The sequence below is a fragment of the Thalia democratica genome, chromosome 3, assembly GCF_965202585.1.
Source record: "Thalia democratica chromosome 3, ktThaDemo2.hap1.1, whole genome shotgun sequence".
In the NCBI taxonomy this organism is placed as follows: Eukaryota; Metazoa; Chordata; class Thaliacea; order Salpida; family Salpidae; genus Thalia; species Thalia democratica.
The window spans coordinates 50663482-50678024 of record NC_139167.1 but is presented as its reverse complement, the minus strand read 5'-3'; the positions used below and the strand labels follow the sequence as shown (position 1 = coordinate 50678024).

General features: G+C 26.3%; 1 protein-coding gene across 1 annotated transcript; it reads left to right on the top strand.

Annotated features, from left to right (window-relative positions):
• Window positions 1-8716: 8716 nt before the first annotated feature.
• On the top strand, window positions 8717-9884 carry LOC145832362 (uncharacterized). The gene is made up of 4 exons (XM_082939680.1): window positions 8717-8810; window positions 9141-9236; window positions 9296-9376; window positions 9574-9884. Exons 1-4 carry the CDS (start codon window positions 8717-8719, stop codon window positions 9882-9884), a joined length of 582 nt encoding a protein of 193 aa, XP_082795806.1.
• The last annotated feature ends 4659 nt before the right edge of the window (window positions 9885-14543 follow it).

The following is a 14543-nucleotide window of genomic DNA, read 5'->3' as shown; positions in this document are numbered from 1 at the left end:
CTAAGTTAAGTTTAAAGCTAGAATAAAAAACGGCTTAGAGGATTGAATGCGTATAAAATTTTAACAACTTAGTTTAACTTTTAAAGATGTTATTATTTAGTATACACTTCAAATAGAAAGGTTTGTTGCGGCCCGCAGGACTCAGTTTGCCGACCCCTGGTTTAGCATTATGATGGTTCAACTTGTTTAAATCACGTATTTAACACTTACAAAGTATTTTTCATATCATAAAGTCCGAACTGCATCATTCAATTACGCTTTTCAAACTTTTTTAACAAAAATAAAAGCTTGTTTTGTTTTAAAGTACGTAAACAAAGCTATAATAACTAAAAATGTTTTTTCATGCAAATCAACTATGCGTAAAAATAGACTAACGTGTACTTGATGAACTCCGGGCTACTTGGGTCTCTAGCTTCATGTGAAACCGCCTCTGTAAAAGGTTCGGCAGTTTCGACAGGAGCCAGATTAGCAGTAGCTTCGGGGCCATCTTTATCTTTAGTTGCTACCTCGGTCTGCGACCGAGTGCAAGAGTGTGTAAGAGCAAATACCCTATTTATTTTACTTGAAGTTTAAGTTTAAATATAGACTAACAAGTATCTATATGCTTTATTATACAATACAAACAAAGACCTGTTAAGAAAACTTATTACTTAAGACGGCTTCTTGCAGTTCAAAATTCTACTTTGGCTGTAACAGATGGTTGCTCGTACAGTTTACTGGTTCAGAAAGTAAGGACTTATACTTCCTCGTTGACACCGGATGTAGAGCATGCAAGATAAATAGATATTAGAAATAAAGTAATAAGTTTATGCCACCGAATGCGTGGGCTTATGCGTGGAGTTCAATGTTTAAATTGATCCAAACTGGAAGTTGTTGTTGCTTGTCTGCTGCAATATGCCTAGGCTTATGAGTAAGCACGTTAACAACTCAAATCAAGTTGTACGCCCCGTCGACGTTGCTAAAGTAGGTAGACAAAATGTATATAGAACAAGATATAAAAACTACGAACTTATGAAGTTAAGTACAAAGTTAATATTTCAGACAAACAAACAAATACTTGAATAAGAATGTTTTGCCGGAAATCATCTAACTTTTGAAAGATGGCGACTTATACTCAGAGCGCCAAGAGAAGGTTTTCCGGGAGTTCAGCTAGCTTTTCCAAGATGGCGACTTACGCTTCGGACTGGAAAATGGCGTAGTGATGCTTCATGTTAACGTTAAAATCCAAATGATCTGCTTTCTCATTCGCTCGTCCGTTTATATACGTCTTTGTTACATAACATCACCTGGTCAAGACATGATTGCATGATGTAAAATGCTGATTAAAGCATGAAACCCGGTGTGATCGGTAGTTAATTCTACATGGCAAAAATGCGTCAACTAGCGGTTGTTATTATTTGTTCGAAACAATGTTTTTTTTTAACCAAAGTAGTGTTATTATCATTATTACCATTTAGCGAAAATAATAAAATTTTTACGTCGATGTCCAACATACTGATAAATAAATTAATACAGGATTTATTTAAAGACTACTAGCAAAACGCTGTACATTAAAAAGTATTTACTTAAAACCTCTAAAAGGTTGTAAATATAAAAACCGTTCTCGATCTATCTGTAAACTATAACTAGATCTACTGTCTACACATTAAAAAGATTCTAATTAAAAATTTTCAAATACTTCGCATTTATATTTAAAAAAAAAACTATACTTATGACAAAAGCTAAATATTAGCTACTTTGTTTTAACAAACTTAAAGGTGAGAAAACGTAAACACTAAAGTTAAAATGTTACTTAACTGATAAAATAATGTAAAAAATATTGATGTATTTTTGAAAATTATAACCTAAATTACCAAGCATAGAACCCTGAGTTAGAATGTTATTAAAAAACTAAGTTGAATAAAATTAAACGTAAAAATAGTTTGTGTTTGTAATAATTTTATGGAAAGTTTACAATTAATTAAAAACAGTATTAGTTAAAGTTTTGCAATGTAATTAAATACTGGATCTGTTTAATTTCTATGATTTTTAAGATAAAATTCATTTCAAAACTATTGTTTAGGCACAACAAATGAAAGAAAATTTATAATTCTTTTGAAACGATTGGGTGTTGGTGACATCCAAAGGTTCATTACCCCTAGAACGCTTACGCTTAGGGCTTAATCTGAGTGTTACTTTACTATTGGGATTTGACATAGTTATAACTTTACCCTAGACTAAGTATTACTAGATATCAATACTACTATAAATAACCAGGCACAACAATTGAGTGAGTTTCTCTGTTAAACGAACTTCAATGAACACAAAATCCATTGTTAAAATAACAAGAATTATTATATATGTAATATGTGTACAAAAATACTGTAAGTTAACCACTATAAAAAATTAAATAATATTTTTAAAAATACTTAAAATTAAATGCAAAACCAAGTGTTGAAAACTACAAGAACTATAAAAGTATGTCACTTATGTGAAAAATGCTTTATATTAAACCACTGTAAAAATGCTTTTAATAAATCACTTGTTAAAAATCAGAAGAGCTATAAAGTGTACAGTAAGAGAATTACAAAACTTTCTTTAAATAACAATCTTTAAATCTAACAAATACAATTATAAATATATATACTAAAACAATATAAAACAACTCAATACCAATATTCAAGTGTCTTTCTTGTAAACAGTCTCTGCAGCTCCTGGCGGTTCTGTCAACACAGCTCAGTCTATCGTATAACCTTATCAGCTTGTGACCAAAAACATTAAAATAAATCGTTGCATCATGCAGTTTTTATAACACGCCTTAAAAGAGAAATGCGCTCTCATTCTCTTTATTCTCTTTCTCACTTTTTGTTCCATCATACTTTGCCCGGGCAAGAATTTAAATGCAATAACTTTTAATTTTCTCTTAAAAACAAAACGGTTTTCAAGTGAAACTTGGAATAGTGTTACACTTAAACTGTAGAAAAACTTTATAGGTTTTTTTTTCAATTATTAACTTATCAAAATGGTGAACTAAAACAAATATTAGTAAGTTGTGTTTAGTAAGATACATTGATACTTTTTAATGTTTATAATAAACATGTTTACCTATATTTCTGATATAGTTGCTAAACAACCAGCAACTAGATGTTTGATTTCAGCAACTAGCAAGTTAATTGATAATTCATGTTTGGTATTTTTAATAATTTAATCTTCAATTATTATAACTATTTACAACTATTCAGCCTTGAAACAGTTTGTAGTACAAAGTTTACTTAATAACATAAATATATTTAAACTAAAAAAAAAAAAAATTTTTAAACTTATAAAAAAATATTTTAAACACCTGTTTATAAAACTATAAGTAAGTAATAAACGTTTATCTTTGGTCTAAACTTGTGAGAAACTTCCTTAGTCGACGGACCAGATTTACCAACTAAAGTTTTTTTTGTTCCGGACTTTGTTAAAATATTTTTTTGTAAATCGCTTAATTGTAAAAATAAGATAATAAAATTTAAACAAAATTTTTTTTTAACTTAAGATGCAATAAAAAACGGCTTTAATAAACTCTACTGCCTACTAGAAATCAAATCAAGAGCACACATCAAATTGTATTTAATAAAAAAGCTCGAATTTTTTTGGTATAAAAAAGATGCTTTAAGATAAAAAACATTTCGCAGGTCAGAAGTATCTATTGGCGGACAAGATCCAGCCCACAGCCAGCACGTTGCCAATCCTTAATCTATACCTTTAATTTATTATTTTATTCACTTTTACAGCTGGTTACTTTTTTAAGTTAGTATAATTGTATATGTACAATTTTATTTAATTTTTTACCGTTAAACATAAATTTTTCTAATGTTTTACTTTTTTTCGGTTAAGTAATCGATGAAAACACTAGTTATATCTTTAGTAGTTAACAAAAAAAAATTTGCTGACTACAGACTAAATTGTAAAATATTAAATATGTTTTGTACTGTATAAGATTATTTTAGTAATCCTACTATGTCAAAAATTATTTCAAAAACAATGAACACAATACTAAAAAGTGAACATTAAAAGTTATAAGTTAAAAATAATGGTTTACAAAAACAAATTTCAAAGCGACTTAGTAACTTGAAGAATTGTTTATTCGTTAAAGTTTATTTCTATTGTTGTTTTTTTATTATTGTTGTACCATTCAATGTTCTAAGACATTGCAAAGTAAATATTAATAGATAAATAGATCAAAACTAGTGGACTACCGGATCACAAATACGTCTATTTTTGCTAATATCAGAATTCGACTGGATCTAAATTTATTTTAAATGGATGGATCTATTACCAATTAATTGAAAAGAGATAAAGTAATAATAAAACAAAATATTAATATCTATAAATAAAAGCCAAACATATATACATATAAATAATACATATATGATATTAAAAAAGTTGACACTTAATTTATAGCAAAAAAGTATCTGAAAATCTAAAAACTCTAAGCAAATGATCAAGCATTTATAAATCTACAGTGTTACATACTTTTAGACATAGTAATAAGCTCTTTACTTGTTGAAAACAATGTTACTATATTAATTAATTTTAAAGCTAAGCTTAAAATAACTATACCTGACAGTTATAGAAATTATTTAATGACTTATTTCAAACCTACACCACGTTAATTTCATGCTTAAGTACTAATTTAGCTTTTTGGGACTGTTAAAAAGTTTCTCTTAAGCAATTGTTTCAAGTATGATTTAAATTTAAATTTTGTTAAGAAATTATTTTTTTTCAAGACATAGAAAAACTGTAGTTATATATAAACAAACTCAAGTATTAAATGATCATTCAAAAAATTATACTTTTTTTATCATAGTTTTTTAAAACTTAGCTTTTCTTAACTTTAAAGTTCTCAGTTAAAACAAATTTCAGCTAAAAACTTATTTTTAATTGAAAACTATTTAAATAAAGACTACCCGCTAACAAAAAAAAATTTGGGCATATTATGGAACTTAGCTTATTGCAAATTTACACATCACCTCAATAAACAAAACGCTCAAAGTCATTGAAATTGCGGTCGTAGCAGCAAGTATTTTTTGAAAGAGGGCAGTTTCGTTACGAAAGCTATGTTTACACGTTTGACCACAATTGAATACGACCTTTAGACAAAAAATTACATTTTTAGCATTTTTATCAACTCAGGTTAATTTCAGATAAACAAACCATTTTAAAACTATTTTGAACGCTGCATGTATAAAAGTGAAACTGGGCTTTAGAAGGATTTTTACAGTTTAAAGCGCAAAAAAATGACTCCAAAATACCTTGGAAAAGAATAAAAAGAGTATAACCAATAGCTAATGGTAATAATACGGTGAAGTTACTTATTTACTTGTTTTTAACAAATTGAAAAAATACTTTTAGAATTCAACAAATTTTAGAGTCACTTATTGAAGTTTTGTAGATTTTCTTGTTAGACGGAAGCAAACTTGAATTTTTGAATAAAAATGTTTAGACAATTCAACAAATATGCAATGTAATGTTTTTAGTTTTGTGTAACTAGTTTACTTCTACTATATATACTTCAAGTTTTATTTTTTTAATTTTAATAGCTGAGGATCAGTAACGTAAAATATTAGCTTTATTGTATTTTAATTATTACTCTGTGTAAAACTTATACATTACATGAAACAGTTGCACTATAATTTTTACATTTGCTTTATGTAATGCGTAAAAAAGAAATATACTTATAATAAATAAAAACCTAATTGTCGAAACAAAATTAGCTGAAAATTTATATTTAGATTACTCGAAAAAGTACAGTTTTTATTTATTTTTAGAGAGTGATTTAAAACAATTACTAAACAGTTTTTCTAATTGGTTTGTACAAATTGTTACATCAAATTTATTAATCACCGAATAATGGTATATAAAAAATAATTTTGTACTGATCAGTTTTGGTTTAAATAAAAACTCATTTAAATATAATTATCCTTTTATCAAAAATGAAGTAGTTTTGAATAAATCTTAAAACTTAAAGTTGGCAAAAAATTCAATTTCCGTATGTTTTTATTAAAAAACATTTTTTTTATTTTTTATACTTTTTTTATACATATTTTTCCTTATTTTAAGTGAACTTCCTGACAACAAAAAATATTTTATAAGCATAAACAACAAAACTAATGATTGGAATAAATCATTACGAGAACTAAATAAAACTAACTAGTAACAATTGTATTGATGTTTTACTTAATTTCACATAAAAATGTTTCTACAGCTGTAAAAGGAGAACTAGAAATTGATATATTTAAAAGCTGTAAATGTATTAGGTAAAAGAATTTTTGAAAAATGCCTAGTAATTTTTAGTAAACAATTTTTCTTTAATCTTAATTAATTAATCTTCAATTCTTATAGCTATTTACAACTATTCAGCCTTGAAACAGTTTGTAGTACAAAGTTTACTTAATAACATAAATATGTTTAAACTAAAAAAAATTTAAATTTTAAAACTTATAATAAAAGATTTTAAACACCTGTTTATAAAACTATAAGTAAGTAATAAACGTTTATCTTTGACAAATTTCAACTAAAAACTTATTTTTAATTGAAAACTATTTAAATAAAGACTACCTGCTAACAAAAAAAAATTTGGGCATATTATGGAACTTAGCTTATTGCAAATTTACACATCACCTCAATAAACAAAACGCTCAAAGTCATTGAAATTGCGGTCGTAGCAGCAAGTATTTTTTGAAAGAGGGCAGTTTCGTTACGAAAGCTATGTTTACACGTTTGACCACAATTGAATACGACCTTTAGACAAAAAATTACATTTTTAGCATTTTTATCAACTCAGGTTAATTTCAGATAAACAAACCATTTTAAAACTATTTTGAACGCTGCATGTATAAAAGTGAAACTGGGCTTTAGAAGGATTTTTACAGTTTAAAGCGCAAAAAAATGACTCCAAAATACCTTGGAAAAGAATAAAAAGAGTATAACCAATAGCTAATGGTAATAATACGGTGAAGTTACTTATTTACTTGTTTTTAACAAATTGAAAAAATACTTTTAGAATTCAACAAATTTTAGAGTCACTTATTGAAGTTTTGTAGATTTTCGTGTTAGACGGAAGCAAACTTGAATTTTTGAATAAAAGTGTTTAGACAATTCAACAAATATGCAATATAATGTTTTTAGTTTTGTGTAACTAGTTTACTTCTACTATATATACTTCAAGTTTTATTTTTTTAATTTTAATAGCTGAGAATCAGTAACGTAAAATATTAGCTTTATTGTATTTTAATTATTACTCTGTGTAAAACTTATACATTACATGAAACAGTTGCACTATAATTTTTACATTTGCTTTATGTAATGCGTAAAAAAGAAATATACTTATAATAAATAAAAACCTAATTGTCGAAACAAAATTAGCTGAAAATTTATATTTAGATTACTCGAAAAAGTACAGTTTTTATTTATTTTTAGAGAGTGATTTAAAACAATTACTAAACAGTTTTTCTAATTGGTTTGTACAAGTTGTTACATCAAATTTATTAATCACCGAATAATGGTATATAAAACATAATTTTGTACTGATCAGTTTTGGTTTAAATAAAAACTCATTTAAATATAATTATCCTTTTATCAAAAATGAAGTGGTTTTGAATAAATCTTAAAACTTAAAGTTGGCAAAAAATTCAATTTCCGTATGTTTTTATTAAAAAACATTTTTTTTATTTTTTATACTTTTTTTATACATATTTTTCCTTATTTTAAGTGAACTTCCTGACAACAAAAAATATTTTATAAGCATAAACAACAAAACTAATGATTGGAATAAATCATTACGAGAACTAAATAAAACTAACTAGTAAAAATTGTATTGATATTTTTACTTAATTTCATATAAAAATGTTTCTACAGCTGCAAAGGAGAACTAGAAATTGATATATTTAAAAGCTGTAAATGTATTAGGTAAAAGAATTTTTGAAAAATTCCTAGTAATTGTTAGTAAACAACTTTTTAATTTTTTATTTTGTAGCTTATTATATACTTCATTGTTCATTATACAAAAATTTTGTATCCAAACGTAGTTATTTCTTGCCGAAAGTTAATGAACTATATTAGCAATTTTAAATTGTTCGAAGCTACATCACACAAATATTGCATAACAGTTTTTTTTTTGATATTTATTATATGAAAAAAATGTTTATTTAAGTTTAAGTATTGAATTATTTATTTATTTTTTGTGAGTATCTAATAAAAAACTGCGTATTTTAACTTTATTCTGAAACTTTCCCAAGCTTGTCACAACTTATCATTTCAATTTTAAAAGCTCCAAAATACTATAAAGCATGTTCTTTCTTATATAACTTATACATAAAAGCGGCGGTTTTTTGTAGACGTTACTTAGATATTCTAAATTTTTGATAAAATCAATATAGTTTTAAAGAAGTGTCTTAGCTAAATATACTTATGCAAGTTTAAAAAATATTAAGTAATTACTTAAAAATTTAGATTTTTATATTTTACGATGAAAAATCACGTCACAGCCACGTGAAAAGTTCTTCTTTTCTTTAAGATGTTTGTTTAACGAAACGTTGTACATTACACGTGTACAAATTTAACGCAATTCTTGCCACTTGTCAATGTTTACGCCAGAAGACAATGAATAAAATGTACTATATAAGAGAAGAATTAAAACAAAATTCAAGTTTATAATTTAGCTCTAAATTGTCAAGTAAAAGTTAGTAACAACATGGGAATTTTTTTATCAAGAATAAATGAAATTTGGGAAAGTTTTACGTCAGAAAACCCATCAAATATTCTGATGCTTGGATTGGACGCTGCAGGTTTCAATTGCTATTACTTAACTATTTAAATACTCTTAAACACCATAGTATACAATTTGTAAAAACTATAACCTTAAAATATTGTTTGTTTGAAATAGTAATAGTAATCTATGTAAATAATATCAGCAGGAAAGGTATGTTTATTTGTTGTTTTTAATATCTAATTGTTATTTTTATAATTTTTAAGTATAAATGTAACCAGCTCTCAAAAGTTATAGCCTAACTATATCTCAAGTAAAAAATATCAAACATTATTTAAACTGAATAAAAAATATTCAAAAGTTATTAGACTTCCACCAAACATTTTAGTAAAACTAAAATTCATTTTAGGAAAAACAACGACATTATACAAGCTAAAATTGGGCGAGCAAGTGTGTACAATTCCAACAATCGGTTTCAACGTGGAAACAGTCAGCCCGTGTAAAGGTTTGCTACTAATTTGACTATGAAGTGTTTACTTATTTAGACTTTTTATGTTTTTTAAGGTTTGTCACTCACTATATGGGATGTCGGTGGTCAAGACCGCATCAGGACTCTGTGGCATCATTACTATCAAACTGCAGAAGGTTGGACCTTATTTTTAATATTACTTTACATAAAATTATTTTCTTAAGAATATTAGATAGAATTGCGAAAATGTTTTATTTAAAGAAAAATAAGCATGTTAGGTATTTTCATTTATTTGCTAAAATAGTATTTTAAAGAGTATAAATAATATTTTTTGGTTTATTTTTCATATAAGTTTACAAAATGAAAATTGCAGGACTAATTTACATAGTGGATAGCACGGACCACTCACGAATGACTGAAGCCTGCCAAGAACTCCAAAATATTGTTTCAAACGACTTCATGAAAAATGTACCTCTGCTTGTCTTTGCCAACAAGCAAGACCTGCCTCAAGCTTCTAACGTCGCTACAATCATTGACAAGTTGAATGTAAGAAGTTTGAAGCTCAATAACTGGCATGTGCAGGGCTGCAGTGCTGTCACTGGTGAAGGTTTAATCGAAGGTTTTCAATCGCTTTCTCAAATGTTGCAAGAAAGTAAAAGGATAAACCGAAATGTAGTGTTATGAAGATTAGATATCTAAGATTTTTTTTGCAATCAAATGAAAATCATATTTAGAATTTTACAAGGTTACATATTTTCTTTAAAATTGCGTTCAATTTTTTTGGTAAAAAATGTGAATAACCTAAATAAAAAATACTTTTAACTATCATGCATATCATTAATAATCAAAGTTAAGAGTATTTTCTGTGGCTACATAAGCTTATAATCCCTTTTAAGTAAAATAAACTCTCCTAAACACGTAAATTTATATTATTAAAAATTACGATAAGAAAATAAGTTTAATTATTTTCTAAAACTAAACTGTTTATGAATGTATTTGTAATTCATTACCATACCACTAAATACACTAGTATATTTTTTGAATATGTTGTTTTTTTATTTATAACACACTTAAGTTTTTTATTGGTGTTCTCTTTTCTTTCTTAGATAGTAAAAAATTTTGTACTAAATTTAGAATTTGCTTAATTCATGAACTTTAAAAATAACATTTGACTTTGTTTAAAACATAACAGGTTTTTTAATAAAAATTAATATTAAAAGGCCCTAAATATTTTTAAACACTTTCCAAATTACTTTTAGTTAGGCTACCAACAGGTTTACCATTTTCTATTTATACTTTGCATTATGAGGTATCTTAAGATTTTAGTGATGGCTAGAAGTCTAATGATGCACGAAGGGTCAAATATGCACAAAAACGCTTTTGCACGAAGGCACTTTTGCACGGCGTCAATTTTGCACGAAGGTTCACTTTTGCACAAAGACACTTTTGAACAAAAACATTGTTGCACTCATTTAAAATTTAAAAGTTATTAATTTATTTTTTAACTTTAGTTTTAATTACATTTTTTAATACTATCACTGTTACCCTTAACCCTTACCGTCGGTCGGTAGTTTTTTTGTCTTTTTTTTTTGATAACATTTCTTAGGTTTTTTTTTTCATACTGTTACCCCTTACCCTCGGTCGATAACTGTTTTTATTTTTTATTTAAATTTTTTTTATACTTTTTTCTAAATATTTTTTTTGTTATTTTTATATTTTATATCTATTTTTACTATCACTGTTACCCCTAACCCTTACCCTCGGTCGGTAACTTTTTTTTATTAACTAATCTTCTTATTATGTTGCTTTTTTTAACATTTTTTATATATTTTTTTATTTTTTTACTGTCGTGAAAAATGATCTTTCGTGCAAAAGTGGCCCCTCGTGTAAAAGTGACCCTTCGTGCAAAATGTCTTCGTGCAAAAATATCTTCGTGCAAAAGCGCCCCTTTGTGAATATTTGATCTTTCGTGCAAAAGTGTCCTCGTGCATATTTGACCCGTTCCCCTTAGTGATATGCTCAATAACCGAAAGGTTCCTCGTGCACCAGGTCATAGGACCAAATATTTTGAGCGCTTTTTTTTGTCGTTTAATAAACAAAAATAAATATGCACTAAAAGTAGTGTTTTACTAAGATCATGTTAGGTTTCAAACTTATTATTAATACTTTTTGTTTATTATTTAAAGAACGTAGATCCGATATTTTTATAAATAGTACTGACGTCAATCAAAAACTTTCAGAATGTAAATTATTATTTTTACCAACTAAAGGTTTTACTTATTTAACCACAACATTTTTCTTTAAATGTTACACTTTATGAAAATACTTTTTAAGTACTATTTCGTACTCAAAAATAGTAGGATACATTTTGTTTACGATTGTTGCTACATTCTTTATTTTAAAAAGTAAGTTTATAATAATGTAAACGGACCGTTTTAAAGGCTATGTAATAAAACTGTAAAGTTAGTAATGTGCTTTAGTACTGACTATATGTTGAATAACTGGTTATTTACTTTTTTGAACTTTTTTTTTCAGTTTTTATTTATACTTAAAAAAAAAATTAACTTTTAAAACAAATAATGAAAAATATACACAAATTTCTTAAATAATAGAAGTAGTTAGTTTTTATTATATTTTTCTTACTAGTCTATCAGAGTTATTAAAAATGCTTAATTATTTTAAACAATTTGACACAAATTTGTGTTTCTACGTTACAGTTCAATACTAAAGCAGAAATTAAACGTAATTGAAGTTTTACACTTTATGTATACATGTCTAGTGAGCTAGTATAATTAGTGATAATTAGTCTTAGTCATAAGTAGATATAAACCAGAAGTAAAGCTCTACAAGTTTTTTATTATCGAAAAGATCTTCAAACTAAGAAAAACTATTTCTTGCCTGCTTATCTTATAAGCAGATATCTATTTTGACAAATTAAAAGTTTAAAAACAAAATAATCAATTTGTTCTTATTTCAAGACATTAAACAAGTGCAACTAACTGCTGAAAGTAAAAATAAAACCATACTTCCTAAATGCTACAAGCTTTTTGAAACTAAAATAAAATCATTATTTACAACAGCGGTTCTTAATATTTTTTCATGTTTACCCTTTTTGGAAGCCTATTACCAAATTTACCCACAATATACGAAGTAGTATGTAATTTTGAGGAAAAAAAAAACTATTTTTTTAACTTTAAGCTTATTAAATATAGTAAATCGTAAAATATAAAGAGTTATCTAACTCAAAAAAAAAATACAGTTAATTACTAACTTATAAATTAAAAAAGTAATAAATAAACCTTCATTTACAAAACTTGTACTAAAGAAAATTTACCCCTTAAAACAAGGAATTTTATCCACAGGGGTAAATTTAGTTAAGGTTAAGAATCGGTGATTTAGAGGGCTTAGTCTTTAAAAACATATAAAGTCACCAAAAACTAGCTGGAATAGTAGTTTAAATATAATTAGCTAGAGTTTATGGGCTAAACTTAAAAACGCTCTATTCATAAATAAAATCAAAATGGTGATCACCACATAATGAAATTCATTTGTAAAAGTTGATTTCAAACAGCCGGAGTTTTGTTACTATTTTAAAATGGCCTAAGTGACAACCCTGTTTCTTTTTTTTTTTTTTAATGTACTCGTACTTTATTTTAAAAGTTTTCAAATAGATGCTTATTCGTATTTTATCGACAAGAGAATTAACTATTGAAAATTTTAATAAAAACTACATGAAAAGCCTTTAAACACAACTAGACTGCAGAAAAATTTATAAGTTCAAATTTTATACTTTACCAGTTTAAACTCAGTAACAAACGATATTTTAAGTTTTTACAAATGCGTGTAAAACACGTAGTTAAAGGCTTTTAAGAGTAATCAAAAGGTTTTAAAGATCTACAAAAAGGCAATTTAATCTTTAAAAAGTTAGCGTGTACAAACTATAAAATTGCTGCTTTTCAAAACTAAAAGGAACTAGCATAAAATATTTAATCCAATTTACTTAATAAAAAAAACTAGCACAAAATTAAAAAACGTTCATAATTACCCAACTTTATATTTTCTGATGGCTTAAATTTTTTAAACTAAATTTCGAGGGTCAAGAAAACTTTGTCAAAAGTGTGTCATAACTTAAAATCCAAGGGTGAGCACTCAATTCCTCATAATTTAGCCTACGTTGAGGATTTTTGTGCAACAAGCTGGTTATCAAATCCAAATATGCCGGTGAATGACCATTTGACAAAGGTAGATCATTGAAAACAATTTCTTGAGGAGTTTTAAACGCAATACTACATTCAATAATGGTGTACAATACCAGAGCAATGCACCATCTGTCCAGGTCTTCCCCAGTTGTAATATTTCCAGTGAAAAACTCAGGGGGATAGCAGTTTTCGGTACCCGATACTACGGTTAAAATTTCTTTCTGTTAAAAAAATAGTAGAAACTGTTACAACGGTTTTAAACTTTTAACAGAAAGAAACAAATGAATTACTTGAAAGGTTTTTTACGAATAATTCAAACAATTTGCCATTTGATAAAATTCTTCCAAGTAAAGTAACTAGAAATCATATGAATTTTACTTAAAAATTATTCAGGTTAAAATTTTTAGAATGTTTCTATCGATAGTATTTTGTTATTATTCAGTAAGGAGACTTTTAAAAAGGTAACACATTTATTTCAATCCATACACCATCATTGGATAATGAATTTTTTATACTAATACTTCGATTTAAACTAACCGAATTAAAAGTTGCACAGCCAAAATCGAACAACTTTATTTCATTGGTAACCGGGTTGAAAAGTATATTTTCAGCTTTTATGTCTTTGTGTGCTATTGAACTGTTATGGAGATTTTGCATAATATTCCAAAGCTGTTTGTAGTAATATATACCGTCTTATAGTTCTACTTTTTATTAAATTATATTTGTACTTTTCTTAGGAAGTTATAAAACGGCGAAAACACAATGACAAATAAAGACTTATTTAAAACGTTAGTATTTGTGAAAATTTTTATTTTCTACTAAAGTAATACAAAACTGTTTAATAAAAGTAGCTAAGAAATTTCTTAAAATAGAGTTAAGAAATAATTCTATATTCTTTAAAATACTTTTGAAAAAAATTTTGATACAAAACTAAGTAAAACACTATCCTCTTCTATATTTAGCACATAAACAGTTATAGTCCAGTACAAAAAACTTTTTTGTATTGATGTTTAAGATTAAACATGTGTATACTACTTAATTGGCAAGTTCCAAAATCAGGTTAACAAAAAATATTTTTAAGTGTTTATTGTAATTAATTCTATAAACTTATAAAAAAAAAAACTACCTGTATAAAAACTGTTTT